The sequence below is a fragment of the Solea solea genome, chromosome 12, assembly GCF_958295425.1.
Source record: "Solea solea chromosome 12, fSolSol10.1, whole genome shotgun sequence".
Lineage (NCBI taxonomy): Eukaryota > Metazoa > Chordata > Actinopteri > Pleuronectiformes > Soleidae > Solea > Solea solea.
In genome coordinates, this window is record NC_081145.1 from 24101409 (window position 1) to 24125738 (window position 24330).

The 24330-nt window shown below is 39.5% G+C and overlaps 1 protein-coding gene across 1 annotated transcript in view; it reads left to right on the forward strand.

Moving 5' to 3' along the window:
- The window catches only part of cdh13 (cadherin 13, H-cadherin (heart)), a 285683-nt gene that overhangs the window by 131053 nt on the left and 130300 nt on the right, over positions 1–24330 (forward strand). Inside the window, exons 5-7 of the mRNA XM_058645471.1 lie at positions 1211–1216; positions 1668–1820; positions 20514–20658. Coding sequence (XP_058501454.1) covers positions 1211–1216; positions 1668–1820; positions 20514–20658 — 304 coding nt within the window. The remainder of the gene's footprint in view (positions 1–1210; positions 1217–1667; positions 1821–20513; positions 20659–24330) is intronic.

Genomic DNA, 24330 nt, shown 5'->3' on the forward strand with positions numbered 1-24330 from the left:
TTTTTTTTTTACCCTAGACCCAGATTGTCACATTTAAGCTGCTATGGGCTGCCACTGTGATTACTGCTCAGAGATATCTGTGTCCTGAATGGTAACCACTGACACACAAAATGAGCAGAGGGAGTCGCTAGAGGATACAGTAGAGAGAAGTGAAAAAATGATGAATGAAGAATGAGATACGAACCCTTAAGAGAAGAGTGAGGGTGGACATAGAGGGAGAAACAAACGAGGCTACAGCGAGACTTGAGGGAAAAGATGAAGGGCACATCCTGATAAATGGCAAAGAGTTTTCAGAGCCTATAAGGGCTCGAGCTCCGTCTGGCATAGGCTTGTGAGACTGCAGTTTCATCTCACATGCTCTTTCAAGTGAGGAGTAGAAAGGCCTTCATTTAGCTGCCATCACATTGAAGTGCACACTCATTAAAGGTGACCTCATCGCACCCCTCTGATCACAGAGCGGGGGGGACCATTTAGATCCTTGACACACGGCAACAGAAGGCCCAGAAGGATGTCTAAAGTAGTGACAAGACTGTTTGTTCATATAGATGCAGTAGACTGTATTAAAGTGGGGGGTGACACACTGTTGGTCGTGTTGAAAACATGATAATGCACTAAAAAGTCTGGCGAAATTGCTGATGTTTAACTTGAATTTAATGGTGTGGGAGAGATAGGCTTGTTTCTGTCTGCGTTGTAGATGCTTATGTTTAGAATAGAGAGAAGTTTGTTGTGTGACTAGGTCAGACTCTCCATGAAGAGCACACTATGGTTTTTGTAGCAAGAAATGAATACAAGTATACTCCACTTTGGAATTGGACACTATCCTTTGTCATTGCAGATGCCTCCACAGAGGTGACCACTTTATAGTAGCATCAGTCTTTCCATCTCAGTCTTGGCAAGTCTTGAGTCAGATAACTTTTAGCCTAACTTTATCATTATGATGTTGAACGTGATTATATAGTGTAATGTGTAAACACAAATTTGCACAACGATTTATTGTGCAACGGAACAAAAAATGGAATTGTTCACCGTATCATAGAGAGAACAATACTGTAAAGGTTGTCGTTTCATCATCAACACATGTAGTTTCTGTGTTGCTGTTTTTGCTGTGCTGTGTGAATCTAACATGCTTTGTTTTCTGTGTGTTCCTTTTTTTATACGCTGCCCTTTCCTGCTTTGCTGCTGCACCTGTGGATGCTGTTGGCTATGGCAGTCTCATGTGAGTACATCCACCCAAATAGTCCTTGGGTCAGATCCTTCCTGTCTGAGAGAACAAGACTGTTTTCCAGCTTACTTAGCAAAGCAAGACTGCAAATTGAAGCAAGATAATCTTCATAAAAGTCACCCTTAATTAATTAAATTGCCTATTCATATGCAGTACAGTATCTTTATTTAACTGTCCCAATTCCCTTATATAAAAATAATCCTACCATGCAATGGCAATTGGTCACAACTGGCGCCCCCAATGCTCATACTTTCCTATCTTACATGAATTGAATTTGCCAACTGATAAAATCGTGTTTTTGTCTGATATATATTTCAGGGATTTACATCACCACACAACACAGAGCAATGGGCTCACCCAGGATACACTATACCCTGAAGAAACTGCTAAAAGCATAGCGTTGTTGGATTTGTTGATGTCTCTGCCTGTGTGTGTGCGTCTGCAGGTGTTTTTGCCGGAGAAGTTAGGCAGCCGCATCTTCCGACTGACAGGCCCGGGAGCTGATCACGATCCCAGAGGTCTCTTCATCATCGATATGGACACAGGAGAGGTGTCAGTCAGCCGCTCACTGGACCGGGAGGCCGTGGACTCTTACAAGGTTTGTGTGTGTGTGTGTGTGTGTGTGAGAATGTTTGATCTGGCTGTTATTGTGTTGGTGCCCTATATTTCTGCCTCTCTATCCACCTGGGCACTCTCTTTGATTGTTTGACACATTGTCATTTTTGGTGTTCATGAAAGTCCCGTTCCTTCTCAAGATGAGAAAGAGAAGTTATTCATGAGTTAAAGTGCTTTTTTTTTAAAATGTAGCACATAAGCCGAATACTAAATAGAAAAAGAAAACAAATCACAATAATAATAATAAAAATAATAATAATGAATACTTCTGCTGGGTTTTGTGCCCTTGGGGTTCTTTGTCCGACAGAAGCATTTTCCTGTAGAACAAAAGGAAAAGAGGGGCAGAGAGGAAAATCTTATAAACATTTGATCTCGGCCTGTTTTCCAAAACCAGACATGATTGAGGATGTTTGCCTGGGTGCAAGCTGTTGATAAGCTATCACGCTTTTGTGAAAACTTTGAAATAATTTACTTGGTAAATACCAACAGATGTGAAAGGAGAAGCATGAAAAATTAAAGGCTAAGAGATGAAATGGCACAAAACACATTCACTGTCTTTCCCCACTCTGGCAAAAAGGAGTTGCTTGCATGATACAATGAGGACATTTGTCTTCAGTGGTTATATAGTAGTCTGATTCAGGTTGTTTACAAGTAACTGGCATTGTATCCCATGGAAAACTAGTATACAAAAAACTCTTTTCTTTGAACATACAGTTAAATATGAATTTACAAAATAAGTAATAGATGCAGTATTTAGGTGTAGTAACAACCTCCTTGCCCTCATACCTCCCTTGGCCCATAACACTGTGAACGACTGGTTTGAAAGTAAACATTTGTACATGTATATAAACATGTGAAATATATTGTATTGTAAAATAAATGTTGCCAGTGAAATCACTTGCTAATCCTCCCCCAGAAAACACTTTGAGGGTTTCTTTCCAAACTATATCTATCTACTGTAACTTACATCAGTAACTAGCCATAGTTACCTGTACATTATTGGCTACCAAGGCTACAAACCATGTCATAAAAGTATACATTTATGGGGTCAGAGATCTTATTAAAAAAAGCTCCACTCATTCAGAGTATATTAAATTTGTAGTAGCATTTTATCACTGTGTGAAAGATGGTCTATAAACTGTCCATAAACACAGAAGCTATAATTTTATAATGTGAAGTGTATTCAAAAATGTTTATGTTCAATGGAACAGGACAGGCTTGAGAAAAAGGCAATAGAAAAAGGCTGTATCCTCTTTTCTACATTAACTGTAATGTGTCGTGGAGGATTTTTAGTGTTGGTAATGCAGCATTTGCTTCATTCTTAGGAAAAGATGGTGATAATTTCAGTTAGTTGAACCCTCCTGCTTCAGAAGAGGTCTGAACAATTCTTCACCAGGGCTCAGAAGAATGTTAAAAATATTAAAATGGCCATGGTCTATGCAGTTGGTATGTGGTTGGATAGGAAAACACAGAATGAGGAAAAAATGGCTTTATATTCTTAAGAGAGAGCTTTTGAAATGCAGCTATTGTAAATGTTCTCACACAGATATTTTTCCCACTCAGTCAGAAATTCTGGCTTTTATAATTTACAAAACTAAAAATTACAGAAGCACTCATACCACCCTTGCCTCGTGGTTTTTACTTATACCCTTAAAGAAATTATGTTTTTGGGTCCTTGGTGGTCAAAACAGAAATTGGTATGTGAAGCTCTGGGGAGAGGAAGAGAGACGTGGAAAAGATGAGACGAAAGCAGAGAATTAGGGTCTGAGGACAATATCCACAGGGATGGAACTATGTCCTGGATGACAAAGTTAAAGAATGAAGTGCATTGAACATCATGAGAAGGAGAGTAAGAAGGTAAGAATAAGGGGTCAGAGTTATCTTATACTTCAATCTTCAATCTTCATATATCTTCTTTATATCCACACCTAGCAATCCCTTTACAAGATAATGAGGATTTATTTTTCCAGCTTATCCAACTTTGAATTACTGTTCCTTAACTTATTCATTTCCTGCCACAGTGCAATAGCTTCAGACCAAATATCGTGTCTCTCATTTTATCTCCTTTGTTACTTCAGATACTGTAGATACCATACATACAGTACAAATACTGCTGTACTCCTGCTGTTTGGCAGCTACCTGAACACTTGACATCATAATCCATAGTTGTCATGCGAAGCCTTGGACAGATGCAGCAGACTTTGTGGCTGGCTGAGTCAGCACAAAGAGACTTAGCGTCTCAGCATCTAATCATACTCCAGCATGTAGATGACTTTAAATAACATTATCTCATGGATATAAGCTGTAACCGCACCAAATGCATTTGACTTGATTAAGTTACTTACTGCCAAAGCTAGATTGAAATTAGAGCAGGACTGCTTTCCAAAAACAATCTCTTAATGTTTTGTTCCCATCATAGTCTGATCATAAAAGCCAACAAACTTAATTAAAGTGTAACTAAAACCCATAAAGCACTTTTTTTTCAGGTGAAAACTCAGTGTATATGTGTATCTAGTTAATGTTATTTACTGGTCCAGATGCAAATCTACACAGTTTAGTGTAAGATATTTAAATTATACATATTTTCTGGTCCGTATTAATGCTGGTCTGTATTCCAATTTTGCAGTTTGCTTTCTTAGTCCACGCTTATGTTACTACAGACTCCTCCCCCTTTTTATAAATGCTGTGGCGCCGGTCTCTCTCCACCGCTGAGCGATTGAGGGGCTCGTCTGCATTGCTGCCCACTCTCCCTCACTCAGCTCTCAGCCCACTTATTGACATTTTTCCCTTTGCGTTACACTTTAAAAAAAAGTCTAATGTCTAATATGACATTGTTACAATGGAGAGAAATTACTTTTAACATGAATGCAGGTCATCACTAATGATCATCCTCATTTTTGACTGGATTTCTCTAATCCCTGACGTTTCTGTGGACACACTTTACATGCATGCACACACACGCACGTCTTCCTCCCACCCCGGCCCGCTCTATATCTTGTCCCGTTCCCTCTTATCATAAGGAAATACTGCTGTAAATATGTGTCCAGTTCATAACTCACAACAAGATCCCCTATCACGGGAACCTTTGCCGTTTTTATCACTCGTCCAACACTGTGTGCAGAATAAAGACCATCATTTTCATAGTGCCCAGTTGTCCTGGCAGCCTGTCCCTGTCACCCATTCATTAAGGGTGTGTGTTTTGCCTCTGTAGCTAATGGCTTGTGTGGGTATAAAACATGAAATATTCAAAGGTAATTTAAAAAGATCAGTCCTCTAAAGACGTTTTATAGGCAAAGTGATACAGGAAGCTTCGGCTATTTCTCCATCACAGCACAAAGCCCTTTGAAGAAAGAAAGAAAGATGTATAAATTAAAGCTGCTATCAATATTTTTCTTTCAGCATTACTTAACAGGATGATTGTTTCCTAAAGTGGCCATCTGTAATGATGACTCTGTTATGCCAGGCAGGACATGTTTTTGTGTTCAGCAGGGGAAGTCGACTAATCCATTGTACTGTGTGCCACTTCCAAAATTGTTCCAAAACTTTAATATTACTCATCGACAACAACTCAACTTGAAAATTTAAACTCGTATAGCTTGAGGGATTAGTCATGAAGCCAGAGCAGCATTGTGTTCGGGTCGGAAACGTTGGAAACAAAATATTGATTATTAGGAATCCCATCCTCACATGTGAGTCATATAATTTGCTTTTCTTTTGGTTTGAACACACCATAGGTTACCATGCATTAGGTGATCACTATATATATCTCCCAGCTGAATTAGATTATTGACCACAGTTCCCTTCCTTCAGTGGATTTTAATATACTGTAAATTGAAATGTTCTATCCTGAGTGTGTGGCTCCTCATGTTTAGGCTCACATGTCAATATCCTGTCAGTGTGCTTGGCTGCTAGTCAATACAAACTCACTAGTAGGCCTCTGTGTAAGACTCCATGCAGTGCCTACCCTCCTGTAAGCGAGGATTAGTTGAACGTTTGTGTCAATAAGTGCTCTGTTGTGTTCTGTTGTGCATACAACTGAGGTTGTGTTGAAAAGACTTCAATCCCTTCTTGTTTTCCCCAGACTTGTCAAACCGTGCACATTTTGTGTAGCAGGTACATCTTTGACAAAAGTTGCTCTGGTACAGTGTGTCACTCTTAAAGTACACAAAAAGCCGGTGACACCTCAAGAGTTTGACAAATTGTTCAGTGCTGAAGTCTACACCAACAAGCATTGAACGTGTCAATGAAAGCAACAGAAGTCCTTGGCACGGTGAGGCACCACATTCATTCCCCTTGTATTTACCCACCATCCAAAAAACATATTCACAGCCTTTCTGCAATGTTTTGATATTAGTCATCAACAACCAGCAGATAAGACATGAAAATGTAGTAATTAGCATTTTTATATTAATGCATGTATGAAAAAAAAAAAAATATTGAATTAGTAAAGAAAATAGAAATATTAGCTGTACACTTGTCCCCAGGGTGTATGTTAAGTGGAGACATGTGTTAAATCACATTTTTATACCTATAACTGTTACAATGTTCTAATAAATAAATATAAACAATATACAGTACCGACAAGGTGATTCTCCACGACTTTTCTTCAAGGTTGACAGGTATGTCTGCCTATTTTATGGTGAGATGATGACAGATTGCTCTGTTGGCAAAGAAATGCTCCATTCAAAGTCAACGTATGTCAAATTATTATCACAATCAGCTTTTGGGGAAAAAGGACAAAAATGCAGTGGTTTTGGAGGATCAGGTTATGGACAGAACCACAGTTGCAAGTAAAAGCACAATTTAAAACCAGGAAACTAACTTCAACATAATAGCAGCCAAGGGGTCAACTCCACACAGATGCAGAGTGGGAATTCTAACCAGGCCATTACAAGAAGCACACAAGTAAGCAAGCAGACAAACAAACAACTGACGGAATAAACATTTGCTGTGGAGGAACAAACAGACACAGCGATCAACTGGGCCTCATGTTCACAAGGATTTAATGTCAAACATTATTGTCTTATTAGGCTCAATTAGGGTGAAAATGAATGTTAATGAGATGGAAAATGAAGGGTGGGTGGGGGGGGAGCGGCGCTTATCACTGTGGTTATGACAAGCTTGGGTCGGGTCGAGTGTAGCGGGGAAGAACTCTAATTGGCTTACAACAGAGGAAGGGTAGAATGTGAAGTGATAAATAACAGTCTTGTTTACACAGGTAGACAGACGACCCTCACTAATGCAGGTCATTCCAACAATACATGTGGTGAGTCCTTTGTACGTGCGTATCTTGGAGATGCTAAAATTTAGGAAATGATGCAGCGGGCACTGTGTTCAGTATAAAATTGCTTGTGTTTCTTGGTTATTTCCACAGAAACAAAGCACATAATTGTTTTGAAATGTCAATGATCTTTTTAGGAAATGACCAGATCTTCTGTGGCCACAGGCGTGTTTATCAGAACTACTAACTGCAACGTTGTGGACCATCAAACATCTTTAAAACAATGAACGTTGTTAGGCTTTGTGCCTCAGCCATTGCCTCGCAGTTGAAAGTAGCATCCTCTCTTGTGATGTCCTTTGACAGCAGATCTCAAAAGGACCATGCTCTGTTCCCTATATTCTATCTGTCAAGCCACAAACCAAAGGCTTTCCAAAAGAAAAACACATATGGACCTATGAAAGCCAAGCTGTGAACTGACAGCTGTTTTTAAATTTAGATTTAAATATCTCGGCTTTCAAAAAGTTTCCCTTCAAAAGAGTTTTGTTAGGTTGTCAAACTGTATAAATAAAGTAAAAACCTTTTCACCTACATTTACCTATTTTTGACAGAGGTATGGTGGCATTTCCTGACATACAGTATCTCTTTTATGGAAATTTGTCTGACAGTAGTGTGTGACACTCTTAAGGTAAATCACCCCCCCCTCATATTTTTTAGGTTAACCCTCTTATGACCGTCATGATAATCAGGCCGACTGGATTTATTTTGATGGTAAGGCTGTAGAATTGTCAAAAAATGGTTCAGTGAGTGTGTGCTTCTGCCTCTCTTTCCAAGATAACTTTCACTTTCGATATCTGGCAGTTAAGGAATTTGATGGAATTCAGATGTCACAAATGCCACATTTGTGACGTCAGGGGGGTGCTGTGCCAATCTCAGCTGACATAGGGCGAAAGGCGGGGTCACACCTTGGACAGATCACCAGTCCACAGTTTTAGAATTTTCTAGATATGACAAATGGTCTAGAAGTGATGGTAAGGAGAAGTACGCTATGCATGCCAAATCCTGCGACGACAGGACTGGTAACAGAAGGGTTAAGGGATATCTTGACAGTATACTGGTCCTCTCATTAGCCTCTAAATTTGCTTAAAGTTTTGTATAAATCTTAGTTTTTAAACTACTAAACATTGATCCCTTTTTAATACTGGACAAGCATTAACTTGCTTTAGGCTTTTCATTTATGCAGATACTCTTAGCACATAATCACTTCCATTTGCTAATTTGGTGAGTTTGCAGTATTTGATCTGTATGGTTTGCAGCATGAGGCCCAGATCACATGGATTTCTCCACAGTTTTTGTTATATAATCACACTTTACAGTCACTGCTCCCCTGTCCTTTTGGGTCGTACCGGCTCCACTGTGGCTGTTTTTCCTCTGCTGTGGTGTCAGAGAGAGAGGGTATTTCTGATTAATCTGTCATGCTGCTGAGGTGGAAGAAGTATGACTATATGGGTGAAAGCCCAGACATTTGACCCTTCTGTTGGTTACAGACAGCACTGTGTATTTGTTTGGGTGTGACTTTGTGCCCAGTGTTTGAATGTTTATCCCTCTGTACATCTCTGTCTAGATATCCTTTTATTTCCCTGGATGCTTCTGTTCATTGTGGATATTCCTGTCCCTTTTCTATAATGTGTATGTGTATATATATATGTATATATATATATTATACATTATAGCCAGAGTTCCAAGGAGTTGTCAAGTTTAAAATTTAGTAGATGAGAATATAGCCAATTTGGCAAGAGACAAATTCCAACCTTTACCCTTTGAAAAATTACATTACAGTATATGCTAAAATGTTTGCAGCTACTATGGGGAACCTTAACCATTTTGAAATATTGCCTCTTCCATAGCACACTAAACCTGCGTCTGGATGGATACATTCAATTTATATCACATATTATGGATGGCTGTGGCCCAGTGGTAGAGTCTATATATTAATTCAGTTCATACAGTACATCATCATTTCTATCATACATCTAAATGAAAGAAAGGCAGTGAATGAAGAGATGTGTGGGTCGGCATGTCTACCGGGAAAAGAGACTTGATCTAAAACTGTATTTATGATAATAAATATTATTTATGCTTGACGGTTAGAAACTGTGTTTATGTTGCGAGTATATGGTAGAAGATTACACAGCTGAAACCATGGTCTGACTTATTATTTTAGTGCCTTTTGAAGTACCTTAGCATCTAACATGTTGTGTAGGTGAGCGCCATGTTAAGTAAATTAACATACTTGTTCTATTTGCTTAATGTAATTAATGTTTAGTGGAGCAGATACAGTGGGGAAAAAAGTATAGAAACAACAGCAGACGATAAGAAAGCGTAAAAGATGCTGATAGCAAGACAATAGATAGTAACACACACAGTGTATATATAGTATATATTGCAATGTGTACAGAGCCATACACACAGTAACAGACAAGCTATTGTGTCATTCTAATGTCTTTGTCATTTATTGTAGTTGTAACTTAATGAGCTTGAGACCTGAGACAGGTGAGGCCTGTTGTCTAAATCCCTCTGCAGTTTTCTGCTTGGATGGACTGTAATTTCTTGGGCTTTGGAGACCAGGATACGCTGCCCTGCACACAGGAAAACAGGCCTGATGTGCACTTAGTCCCTCTATGTGGGCAAGAGATAAAGGACACACTTACAAACTGTACACACATACACACACCCATCAACAACCCACCACCGCTTGCGCAGAAATAGCCTTTTGCCACCGTAATAGCTGTTACATTTAAGAAATATAACCACCATACTTTATTGCCACTGGGTCACACACCGCCACACTCTACTGATAATGCCCGTAGTCTATAATTTGTTATTTCACATTCATAATTGTGTGCTTAACCACTACATGTTGGCCATACTCTCTTACAAAACAGTATGTGTTTTCACAACAGCCCAATAGTTCTTCAGACACTGCACTTCTACAGTTTTAAGCAAACTTTATCATACATAAACAAGAAAGGAAAAAACAAAACAGCTTTGTTTGCATCTCAAAGTGGAGTGCAGTTCAAAGAGATTTTCTTCAAAAGTTCTTACTGGTGAAAAGCCTTTCTTTAGGTCAGGATCATTGAACTGAGGGTTTTGTCACTCTCCTGCTGTCCTTCCAGAAACCTCCCTAAACCCCGGTAGACACACTGCTGTGGCCCTACTCCCAGATAACCTGATTAAACAGTAAGTGCCCTGTTGCTCAGCCTCAGGCATTACTGCTGCTAATTCAGCCTGCCGGCCGCCCGCTGTGTCACATGGCACAACCCCTAATGCTCTCTGCCTTTGTACCAGGAGTGCTTTCAACTGGTGAGAACAGAAACAAAATGGTAGGCATCTTCAAGAGTATAGATCAAGGAAGCTGGACTTGCTAGCTTATTTGAAAAGGAGGAGGGAGAAGAATAAGAAGAAGTGAAACATCTTAAATTAAAGACAAGCACGTCCAATTACCTCAATCTGCACACTTGAAGATAAAATGACCTGGGTGACTGAAAACCTTCACAGACCAAGGGGTGGAAACTTTGCATGACACATAGGGAATTGATTGATTGATATGGCTTGCAAGGTCATACGGTGGTCCGGTGGCTCCCATTGTTGGCTCACAGCAAGAAGGTCACTGGCCTGGATCCTTTTTCGACTGAGGGCCTTCCCCGTGTGTACATGGGTTCTCTCCTGGTGGTTGCTGCGGAAGGAAACCTGCAGATTGGAGTGGAGAGTGGAGATTGGTTGTTCCTCTCTGTATGTTTGCCCTGCGATGTACTGTCAACGTGTCTAGGAAGTACCCTACCTTTCGCCCCAAGGTCAGCTGGGATTGGCTACAGCCCCTTGTGATGCTCATTTGGAGGATAAAGGAGTAGAAAATGGATGGGTTGCAAGATTATTAGACAAGACAAATCAGTGCTGAGAATGACTGATCATGTAATATATGCAATGGAAAATATGTTTATCGAATTAACAGCTTGACTATTTGACTGACTCTGTTAACAGTCCTCAGACTACATGTTAATGTTGATATTGCTTTGATGTCAAGGTCTTTTCTATAATGACAGCTTATGTTACTAGATGACAGATGGTTTCACTAGAGAAGATGCATCTCTTTGCTGTACCTACAAAAGCACTTACAGTTGAGTAGCTGTGATGCAGAGTCCGGATAAGACCCGCTGCCAGTTGGAGTTTGTCATTTTAACTGGTGAAAGCAACAGTGACTTCAGGCTGAAAATGAAAAGATGTCACCTAGTTGTTTGGGGCTGTCCTCGCAAGAAGATCAAAAGTACCAGCTGTTTCAGAAATTGCTCCAAAATTACATGTTTACATTTAAGTGTCAAAGTCCCACAAGCTGCAGTGATTGATTGAGAATAAAGGAAATGGTCTGGTCATTCGCCCATCTTGGATTGGATTCAGTCAGCAAAACCCTTAAAGGATAAATGCTATAAATGTATACATGGATGGATGAATGGATGGATGGAAGGATGGACAACCCACTCTGTGACCTTTTTACTTAAAAAGAAAAATGAAATGCCCCTAAAGTAATTGCACACTGCTCTCCTGCTGGTTGCATGGATCAGTCCTGAGTGCACCATCTTCAAGCCTCCTGTAAGGACAAATATAAACCATTAAAAAAGAAGTGGCCATGGCAATAGCAGACGGATGAGCCTGGTTTTCCACCAGCTCTACAAACAGTTCCTTCAGTGCCACACAAAAGGAAATTGAATTAAACCTTTGGAGAGGAAGGGTGTAAGTTGGGATGGGGGGTGGTATTTTGTCCCATGATGCACGATAGAAAGCCTTTGTGAGTCTTTCAACACCTTTCAGAAGCAGGATTATGTTTTATCTTGCCAGACGGCCTGCTGAATGGGAGATCTTTTCAATCATCTTCTATCTTCCCTATACTTTTAACTCCCATGCTCCTTTCGCCTTCCATCTCTCACTTTCTCTAAAGACCATCTATTTATATCTGGCATTCCAAGGACTTCTTTTCTCTTGATGTAATAAGCAACATTTCAAATGAGCAACTCTGAGATGTGAAGCCGATGAAGAAATCTGCACCCAACACAATCCGATATTCCAATGTTGACCTTCCCGAGGAGCAACGTATAAAGATTCCTTAACAAGATGTTCTTGCTACTAATGACTAATAATACTTAATAGAACTGACTGTATAATGACCTCTATAGCTTCAAAAAGACCACAAGGACTAACACATTTGCATTTACAAATTTGGGGCTAGTTACTCAAACATTGAATACATGAATAGCTGAGTGTTTTTAGTAAACAAAATCTAAATTAATGTGAGGTTTGAATATATACTTGGTAATAAGTAAGTGGTAATAGTGGGACAAGTCGGTGATGTAATGGGGGAATCCTCCTCGACCAGACTATGTCATTTAGGTTCAGCTTTTAGGGACAGTGTCCTAATGATGTACCCCTAAACCTGAATTGAGACAAGGTTTATGTAATTAAAAGCCCATATTAATGCATGGCATTGTAGTAGTTTGTTTTTTTATTTAATTTATATTGTCAGATACCATAGGTTTTTTTGTGTAACTACACGATATGAACAAAAGTATTTGGCCACACATGTTAAGTATTGAATTAAGGTGTTGCAATGAGGCTTTGGGCTAGACCCTTTATCTCCAATGAAGGGCAATCTCAACAGTTTTAGGAGGCCCTGTTCTATTCCAACATGACTGTGCTCCAGTGCACAAAGCAAGGACTATAAAGACACGGTTTGATGAGTTAGGTGTGGAAGAACTTCACTGGCCTGCACAGAGCCTTGACCTCAACCCCATCCAGCACCTTTGGGATGAACTGCAACAGAGATTGTGAGCCAGGCTTCTCGTCCAACATCAGTGCCTGACCTCATAAATGCTCACAATGAATGGGCACACATTCCCTCAGAAACTTCAAAATCTTGAGGAAAGTCTTCCAAGATGTGTGGAAGTTGTTATACAGTAGCTACAAAAGAGGGACCAACTTCATATTAATGTACTATGTATTTAAATACGCCATTTCACTCTATGTAGGTGTAATGGTCAGGCGTGCATTTATGTTGTGCATAAAAAAGCTCCTTCAGTATTAACACTTGGGCATATTAGTGTGCAACGTGCTGACGATTAGCATGTAAAATGTTAAGCACATTTAAAATAAAATTGCTCACATGTTAATACACAAAATTCACGCTTTATTTTTTATGACGTTTGTAAATGTTTAACTTTTATACCTAAGATGGCTTCATGAATTTAATTTCAATGCCAGTTTCACTGTTAAGATATTTTAGTCAGGATCAAAAATTTGTAACAATATAAGTGTCTATGTCAAAACCGTTCTTAGGAAAGCTTAAATCTAGCAATTCAGGGATATGTTTTATGAGTCTTTGGTTGAACTGTTTTGGCTTTGATGGTATAAAGTTGTCGTTTCACTTTTACACTCAGCGGAAAACTCAAGCACATTCCCAGTCGGTACTCCCATGTCTCTCAGAGAGCTTTGCTGAGTACATGAAACACACCTGGCAGCTGTGCCTCCTTTTTGTCACCCCGCTTCCATGGCATCATTTCACTGGTGTGGAATTATTTGAGTTTTTGTAAGTAGATGTGGCAGATGTGCAAAAGAACAGTGGATTAACATTCTCTTCTTCCAGTCAGCATTAAGATGATGCCTCAAGGGCTGGGCTTTGAGAGGAATTAAGGAAAATGTGAAAGTCTTTTGGGGAAATGAGGGAGGAAAAACAACCCTCTGTTGTTATCATGCCATGCTGTACTGGAAGAAAGGGGCATGCATATTTAAAATTTTACTGAAATTAGTATACAGGGTTTGGGTGTACTTTACTTCTGTGATGTATGTGAACTTCTCATTTGTAGCAAAACTGTTCATATTTGCTGTTGCGATACTCATCTTTGACACATCATAGTCCAAATGCTGTTCCTGACTATTCCTGACCATCACACTCATTTTGCTGAAGCTGCGCCGTGAATTCCAAAGTCTTCACATTATGCTGTGTCCAATAGAGTGAGAGACAGCACTCAAGAGAGTTTAGCGGAGGGAAAACTCTCCCCCGTGAGGACCGTCTGAACTGTGTCAGGGCAGAAGCTGGGTTTTGCAATGTGGAGCACAGCCTGCTGATAAAGCCTGAGTCACAAGAGTATTTGGAGGTGCGGGGCGCTATTCACCTTGGAGCTACCATGAAGCAGTTTCACTGGGATCTTATGAAAGCTGCAGGCAGGCAGAGCCCCTTTGAATTCACCTCCTCAGCTAAAGGAGGACTACTTGAATGGCTCAGGAGTAGGTGAATGCTCAGTGAATTTGAAATGAGGTGATTGCAGTGGAAGGCAATGGAGACGCTTCCATATGCATGACTCTGCCCCCCTTTCAGTGCTCCCCTTTTTACTCGTCCTATTCTTGTCTGTGTTTGAGAGTGTGATAAGGCCTCCCCAGCTAAGCTCTGCTTCTGCCACAATATGCCAAGCTGCCGATTGACTGCGGCATCAGCTTCCACCTTTGCCTATGTCCAACCCCCGTAATCAACCTAGCCACTCATCTGGGCACAAAAGCCTTTCAAAACATTATTGCCAGGAGATATCCTCGGAGACAGAGTTGAGGTTAGGACAGGAGAGGAGGAAAAATGGAATTCAAATTGAAACAAGCCAAAGGATTTCAGGGTTGAATTCAGTTCCCTTGTCTTACCATTAACCAGTTCAGTTACGGTGGGACATATTTTATTATGCAATATCTTGCGGTGACAATAAGACAGCCTTTTTTGATAGCTTTATCCTATAGAAGGTCCATGTATGTCTACACTGTTTTGACACATATACAGTACATCTTATATGACATCATTTTAGAATTTTCACAGCAGTTGACACAATGTGGATGGAATTGGATTATGCTCTATAAATATAAAAAGAAATTCAGTAAGTGTTCTTTATTTATATCAAGCATTTTGATAGTCGTGAAGATTACTTAACGCACACACATACAATACATTTATATGCAGGTCTATTTTCTGTCACAAATCATTTGCACACTGACAGTCGAGTCAGTAGGAGCAAATGGGAATTTTTGGATTAAGTGTCTTGCCCAAGGATACTTTGGCACATAGACTAGAGGAGCCAGGGATTGGACTGCCAACCATCTGGTTAGAAGATGACCCCCCTCTACCTACTGATCCACAGCTGCTATATGAATGGAATAATCTATTAGCAACTAAACTTAATCAAATAACATCTTATTCAGAATAAAGCCAAAGTAAATTACTGATGACCAATGGTCTTTAGTAGAAAAAAAACTCCAGGCCTTTTTCCAACGAAATAGTATCGGGCTGGGGCCCTTTAATCCACAACAGAGTTGATTTTTTGTATGTGGCAACCTACTTTTTAAATGTGAGAAACCAATCCTGCAAAAGCAAACTTCTTCAAAATGTAGTGTTCTGACAATTGTCATTTGTCTAACACCTCATGAAATTATGAATGGATAAACATTTCCTTTTACACTTGATAAATGAATCACAACTTAATTTTATACATGTGTTGTTAAATAATCCTGAAGTTAAATGCTGGGAAAAAAAAAAAATCTATGACCAAATCTCTGGTCTCGTGCTACATGAATTATTATTACCTTTCCTTCATAAACCTTGTATGGATTCTTTTTTGTTTACAATAGCAAGCAAAATATAAGATTCATTCAAAATAAATTAACTTTCCATGGTTGATCCATGGTAACCTTTAACTGAAAAGAATGATGCCCTTAAAACAAACTCTCACCCATGGAGAAATTTAATGTCTGACAGTGTCATAGTGTAGTAATGAAAGAGCTAATATTGCTTTTCTCTAGCTTCACCCACACAGTCTCAATGAGGGGGAAAGAATGGAGGAAAGAAACTGCAGAAGAGAGATGTGTTCGCTGTGATCAGTGGTAATGTTACAATAAGGCTTGTAGTCACAAATGTACTCTTCGAAACTGGGGCCAGGTCATCCAATAAACACAGAGGCATCTGTCAAAGAGTTTATCACCTCTGCTGTGACTGACTGCTGCAGATCTAGCACGAGCACGGCCCATCTACTCCAAACTCTCTGCTTTTAATAAGTCATTTCTCCTTCCCGGGGCAAATCAGCGCCCCTTTCTGCGCATGTACCCGTAATTGCACATTTCTAACTTCTAACTATTTCGCTGAGATCCATGTCGGTGTCTCCTGATTACGCTAACATAACTTAAAAATCCTCCACTACACTCACCTGCATTGTCTGTATACTGTTTGTATACTGTCATGATCGCAGGCTCCTTTGGAGATGGGTATTTTTCTTTTCACTTAAACAATAATGTACTCTTTATTGAATTCCACTGCATACTGTAGTTTATATCCAAACAAGAAATATAAGTTTAATAGATTTTTCTTTTTTCAAATTCAATTGGGATTTCTCACTTATTCAACAACTGAGTGTTACATTCTCAGGAGTTGACAGTTCCCCGGAGGTAGGAATGACGGATGGCAGCAGTGTGTACAATATGTGTAGTATAACTTATACATGCCGCGCTGGAGGCTGATTGGATCTCAGTGGACTTTATTCATAGTGATCCGGCACATGAAAAGACCGTGCCCACTTAAACACCGTGTACTTTTCCTCACCCTGTATGCGCCTGCCACGCACAGAGAAAAAACACATGTTCTCCTATGCATCAATCTTTTTTTAAGGTAGACAATGGGAGCATTTTAGAACTCACACAACCATCCAACCACTGGGGACCAAACGGTATCCTTCATACACTTGTACTAAAAGACCCATCAGGTGAGAAATAGAGTGTAGGATTAGAAAAGGTTTGCTGCTTTCAACTAATTCTGTTTGATCAATATTCTCACTTTCGCTTGGACAACTGTTAAATCAGATTTACTATTTTACACAAAGCCTGCAGGTACATCAATTATTATTTGTTTAAGATTATGGGACTAAATGTACAGTATATATACAAAAATCTATGATGGTCATTTATCACCACTTGCACAGAGTACATGAAGTACAGTTTTTCTCTATGTTTCTGAATCTGCAGTTAGAGTTGGCTCAATACGAAATACTGTATATAAACATAATTCTGGAGGATAAAAATTAAAGAGCAGTACTTCACTTCGATATACCATATTAGGCACGGATTTTGCAGTTGGCAAGTTAAATACTTGTTTTATGTGTTAGTGTGTTAGTGTGTTATTACTGTACACAACTGTAGGCAGATATCAGTCAAACTGGGAAAGTGCTATACTTCCAGCAGGGTTGTAAAATAGGAGTTATTGCAGTTGATCCTGGCTCTGGAAATATAAGTTCAATGTTTTGTTGAAACAACATCATTTGGCAGATTGACAAATGGAGGACCTCCAGGGCATAAAACTCGCCTTGTTGACTGTCTGTTTGAATTGTTTTCGCTCTCTCTTTTAAGATTTACTGCAGCACTGATTAACACCGCCTTAGCATCAGCCCCTGAGGGATGTGAGTGTTAGAGCCATAATGTTTAAAATAAGGTTTGGATTAGTAAAATAGGTGGTTGTTGTCACTGAAAGAGTGAATAAAACAGTAAGTATGCACCAAGTTATTTGAGTCCAGGAGGAAAAGGGGGGGTTTCTTTGGAATTACAACTGGGGGATTGCCTTCAGCTCAGTGTTTTGAATGACTTTTTGGCAATCCACTTGTTACATGCTGTGTATTTTTCTGAATTAATATGGAACTTGTAATTATGACAAGGGAGGTTCAGTGCAGGACACCCTTACATTTGATCTTTCAGAGAACAGAGGAGTTAACAGGGCATAAATAAACTAAGCTAAATTAACTATATTGCTCCTGGTGCCTCTTTTTTTTAACTACTTTATTTGGTAGTTAGTTCCACCATGGACGGATGACCTGTCCAGGGTGTTCCCTGCCATTCCCCCTGTGTCAGCCGGGATTGGCTCTAACAGTAGACAATGGATGGAGTCCCACCATGTTCAAATTAATGTTGCTTTTTCATTTCCAGATTGTATATGCTTCTGAAAAGACCTCCATCAACACCACATCCAACACTAAATCTAATTTACTATGCATAGAAATGCATGTACACCTGTACATATGTGCAGCACCCCTAAGCGTTTGCTTGCAAATCAAAGCCGTCCGTGACTATATATAAAAAAAAGACACCACTTCTTGCTGTAAAAGGGGTATGTGTTGGATTACATAATATGTATTATCTGTCTCCCAAACAGGATATTGCTTTGTTGTTGGGTAGGATTCTCTATTCAAATGATCTGATGCAAGGCACCGTGCACCTAATGTTCTCATTACAGCTCACACATGCTGGAAAGAAAAAAGCTAGATTGGCTGCACAAGTGTTTGTGTGTGTTTGACAGCGAGAGAGAGAGAGTCAGTCAGACACACTTGCTTGTTAAGAACTCAGTTCCTCTCTCTCTCTCTCTCTCTCCCTCTCTCTCATGTCATGCATGTAAGAGACACACAGCGAGAACAGAGTTCATTGGATTGCATGAAATTACATGTTGGTTTGAGAGCAGCATTTGTTTAGAGTCAGCAGTTCTGTGGGATGAGGACAGATGGGGACGTCTTTAAAAAAAAAAGAAGAAGCATGTCATGTTCTTGAGGCAGAGACAGAGAGAAGAACGACATGAAACCTCTTTCGCTCTGAACACCAGAACAGTTAGTTTAGCTGCATCGTATGCTATTGTTGCCATTATCTTATATGTTTTGCGCTCCTTGGTGATGAAGAGATGGACAAAGGATGAGGAAGACAGAGGATTGAGTTAGAGGAAGAGGAGTGGGACGACCTGTGTGATAGAGCGGTTGCGTAATGCCATGCATTACTAATAGGAAGAGGAAAGACCTTGTTTCTTCTTCTCACTCACTCACTCACTCACTCACTCACTCACTCTCCCACTGCACTGCTAATAAAGGAAGTGATGTGATGTCTTTCACTACAGATTAAGATAGAAATGGAGGTAATGACATTACATAAGGCATCTTTATAGGATACAGATCACTGACGAATGACTCCATTGGGCACGGCCTCCACTGCAGATCAGATTTCTTGTGGCAGACATGCACAAATGATGTCAAATGCTATCTTTTATCTGTGACAGTTGCCTTGTCTGTGGTTTCTCCCACAGTAACACGGTTTGTTTTTTCGCCAAACTAATTTGTCCACAGTGTGTTGGACCTGAATCAGTGTCTTTGTTTCTGCTCGTCATCAAACAATGGCGCCAGTAAGATAATGGATGGAGCGTCTGTTGTTGTTGGATGTAACAACTAAACAGTGATGCAGCTGGTAGTTGATAAAGAAAACAGCAGTACTTCCGTGATACTTTATATGTATTACATTTGTAACCATGTTAGCGGCATCGATCTGTTGGCTGGCTTTGCCATTGTGAGCATGTGCGCGTTTCTAACCCTGACATCATCTGGCAACGAATTAACCTCTGTTAATGCAAAAATGCAAATGCAAAAATCAGCTCAATGGATAAACCGAAATGACATTTACCCTAATCGCATCTTTCAAACCAAAAATATTAAACATGTTGAAAGTGTAGTTTTAATTGGCACAGTGGTGTATTTTTACCACAAACCTGTTAACTATTGTTTCTTGGGCTTGTTAAAAACAATATATATTTGGATATGATTTTCTTCAGTATGAATATAACAAATGTTCAGTATGGGTCAGTTATTTTAATACACTGTGCGTGCAAAAACACTTTCCAGTTCTCCTTCCATAAAGAACTTAAAAGCCACAGTTAAGTGGCTTCTTCAACCTTCATTCAAATAAACTTTTTTTATATTAATTGATCTAAAACTGTTGTTTTTATTGTAATAATAGTTTTGCCATATTGCCTATGTGTTGCAGAATAGTAGTATAGTATAGATTTGGGTAAATAATAAATAATTTTAGCAGGACAAGAGGAGGGCTGACAGGACTGTCCCACTCTGGATTAATAGCTGATTGTTTGCTGAGTGTATTTTGTGCATAGCTAACTAAGCTGGTGTCATCCCCAAGGTGAATCAGGTAGATAACCGGCAGTACTGCAGAGCCGGGAGAAGTGGATTGGATGAATATGCAAGATTAGACAATGGAAGATCCCTCGGTACAGGTAGTGAAGGAGGTAGAGAGGAGGAGGAAGAAAGGAGGAGTAATCTGTACATAAGACATTGCAATCAAAACATTTAATCGTAGTTTTTTGGAGAAAATGACTGCTTGCTACACAAAAATTTCAACTAATGTTAAAAATTCAAACTAGTTTGTCTGACACTGTTCCATTGCATCAGGTGACGGGTTGAACACACAACAGCATAGTAAATGTGTCATCCACCTACAATCAAAAAAAAAAAAAAAAAATCACCCAGTACATCACCAGAATAAACTCTGTTATCTTTTCGTCTTTTCTTCACACAGCTGGAAGTATCAACCACGGACTTTGCCGGAAACCTTGTTGATGGCCCCACCTTACTACTGATCACTGTCATCGACCAAAATGACAACCGGCCCATCTTCAAAGAGTCACGCTACACAGGAGAAGTGCTCGAGGGATCCCCTACAGGTGAGTGCCACTGTTATACTGATGGACTCAAGATAACTGGCCTCTTCTGGGATTTAGCTGGGTGGCAACACACAAGATGTCCTCTGATCTAACAGTGTGGTAAGGTTGCCTTGACATTTAATATTTTTTTGTCTCATATAGGAAGGCGGTTCATATGTAGATGTGATGATGGAGTCAAACGTGCATTGCAAATGGCACATACCGTATTTATAAAATCACTTCAAGGGAGAGCAGAGTGACTGCAGAGAGTCACTTAATCACGACTTATGGCCTACACTATTATATATAGTATATATTACCCCTTTCATTGGTGAGTCATGTTATTGGCAAGTTTAGGCTGGCAAGCACCTTACCCATGCTTTTATAAGGACATGTATAATGAATATTGGATGTGATCATATTTATCTAAATCCTGATTTATCAAATATTCCATAATGTGTTAATTCATCAAAACAATTGACTGTCCTTTGCTGATAAAACCACCATGTTGCCTACATTTTTTGGTGAATGCATTGCAGTTTCTGTGGTTTAATGTTGTCTCATTGTCTCCTGTATCTTTATGTGATCCCAGACATGACTCAGCAGTGTTGAGGTCAGGGCTCAGTGGGAAGCGTAGACTATCTGTTCCAAGGACTCCTTGTTCTTCATGGTCATTATCACAATTCTGGCTGTTATGTGTGGGGATAGTGTCAAGCAGACCTGCCAAACTGTGCATTTTGTGAAGCAGGTGCAGATTTTGATATGAAGGTATGCTGCCATGATTTGTCATGATTTGTCAGTGTTGTCTCACCAACTGTGCAGTTCAGTAATAGATACAGGAAAATACCAAAGGGCTGGATGCAACACAAAAACCTGCAATTGGGTTTGTCAGTATGGTTGTGACTCATGGCGTGGAATGGATCATCCAGTAATGGCAGGGACTGATGAATGGTCATGGCCACATGTCAGTGTGTCCTCGGGCCAGATATGGAAAGCCAAGTTACTGCCGATGCTCAGGGCAGCATGACATTTCTGCCACCACAAGTGCATGTGTGAATATGTGAAACTTACATGGTGGTTTGCTCAAAAGAAACACAACATATTTATACAAGACTGTCAACAAAAATGAACATCACAACCTCCTGTCTGTGTGGATGTTCAATATTTCAGGTCAGGGCCATGTGAAATTGTTTGATTGTTGAGTTTGCTGTTGATTATTACAAAAGCCAAATGTTGTCCCTCGTCAGTGCTCATGTAGGAAGAATGTATTGCAGGTTTCATCCATTTTATTTTTAGATTTATTCTATAAAGAAGGATGACTGAGGGACGATTGTGAATAGTTGAGTTTTCTTTTAAGTAGGTCTCTGGAGTGCCATCTTTTCCAGGACCCACTCATGGTCAAATGTTTCAAATGGATCGTGTTGAGACACGATTGTCAGAGCCTTTGAGAAGACGTTTCACATCTGACTTCTACTCTTAAATCATTTTTCTCCGTGTCAGTCCGTCACAATATCTTCTTTGTTGTTGTTTTTGAACGGATGCCAATGCTGTTGACGCTATTTTTGACATAATGTGCTCTCACTGGGATGGGATATGAAGTGGTCTAATTTACCATTTATTTACAATTGCATTACCTAAAACAAACCTTATTTTAGGTTTTTCTACAGCTGAGTTGTGAATGTGGTGTTGTGCATTATAATTTGGAATTATATTTCTACATGTATTACATTAAGAATTGTGTCTTTACTAATGAGGATTTGACATGCCCAGACTCTTTTTTTAAGGAAATTAAGGATTGACTTAATTTGCCATTCTTATTACCAGTTCTTACAACATTTTCTGAAATACATTTTTGTCAGTGTTTCCAACTGCTATAGTTACACTGCATGGTACTGATGATGAAATTAGCAAAGATCGGTTGCTTCACCCTGTGTGCTAACCAACAGCATGTCATCACTAGAGAACAAAGTGATGAACTGTGAAACTTACACAAATAAATCCTGTTTAAATGACGTGAAAATTAAGACGTGCACAGACTGAAATACCTGAACCCTTGCACAGTATGTAAACTGTGATGTTTTTCATATGGTATAATATCTTTGTTTATTTTAATTTTCAGTAGCTTATATTATTCTGCCTAAGCTCTGGTTGTAATGTTATGGTATGTTAGCTTTATTTAATGATATACTGCAAAATCACCATTTTTTATGTGAAGAAGCTACACACTGTATGGATAATTTTATTTGCAGTTGTCACTGTCACTAACCCTACTATAATGTAGTAATACAACTACTATTATGTACTTTTGTTTCCCCTCCAGATGAGGAGTTCAAGCCGAGCATTATCTTACTTTAATCGTTTTTAGTCCTGACAAGTTGACTGTGACTTTTGCAAGCTCTGCACCAATGCATTTTTAAAACAATTTATTATGCTACCGAATTACATCTGATATCACTCACCAGATAACCTTTTGTGACTTGCCCTGATAATTCATATTTTTGTTCAATTTATACTTTACTGTATTATCCTTTTAAACACACACACACACACACACAGTATATATATCTCAAAGTGGTTCCAAGGATGGTCTGATAAAGTGGGCAATACAAAGGGAACTGAAGTTCATTTTGTTTTCATCATGTGGTGGTCTGACAGCATCTTAGCACTCGAGTTGCCATGGATGCCAGATCCAATTGATCTCAGAGATAAGATGAAGGATGCAGCTCTGTAGGCTGTGTTTCTTACATATGCTGGGGAATCTGAGTACTAAATAGTTTTCACAGCCAATTTATCATCACACCCTCACTTCGCTGTCTTGTAAGAAAACATTTAAATAATTTAAATCAACATGTCACCTCACCGTGTACTGCCTGGTTAGTAGTGATGGATGGAAGGTAGGTAGGTAGATCGATTGACTTTGATTGTATGTCCATGTGTTTTTTGATGCATGCATGCAAGTGTTTGTGTGCATGTTTGTTGTAGGCTTGTGAGGACGTTTGACCTTGTGGGGACATTTTATTTTCTCTTTTTCTGTTGTATACATCGTAATATATACTATTTATTATATATTGTAATAAAGCCTCATTTAAAAAAAAAAAGTATATGCACAGCTCACATGCCGTATGTGCATATGCAATGTCTTCTTCTTTGGTGTAGCAGCACTACAGTGCCACATACAGGCCTGGTTTATGTACTACAGCGTTTAGAGTTATTTGGGGGGGCGGTCTATGCGGATGAAAGCATTTCCTGAAACGATACAAACACGGAAGTTTTGTGGTTAGAATTAGGTTAATGTCAGGGTTAGGTCTGGACATTTAGTTAGTGATGGCTGGGAAATACATTATATCTATGAATGTCCTCACTAAGGATGCTGTAAAAGTGTGTGTGTGTGTGTGTGTGCGTGTGATCTGTAGCCGCATGCTGTGTGGTTACACTGTAGTGGCTGGGCAGAAGGGGAAGCCGTAGGGGAGAATGTCACACTGCTCTGACATTTCTGTGCAAACTGATAACAAAGGCAGCCAAAGCCTGAGTCTACAAGCCTTTTCCTTCTTGTCTGTTTACTTCTTTACTCTACTTTCTTCACACTCCTCTTTATCTCTCCCATTCTCTTTTTTCTTCATGGCGAGCAATCCCCTAAGCTTTGTATACCCATCACCCCACTCTGTTTTTTATTTCCCCAGTTCTCTTCACGTT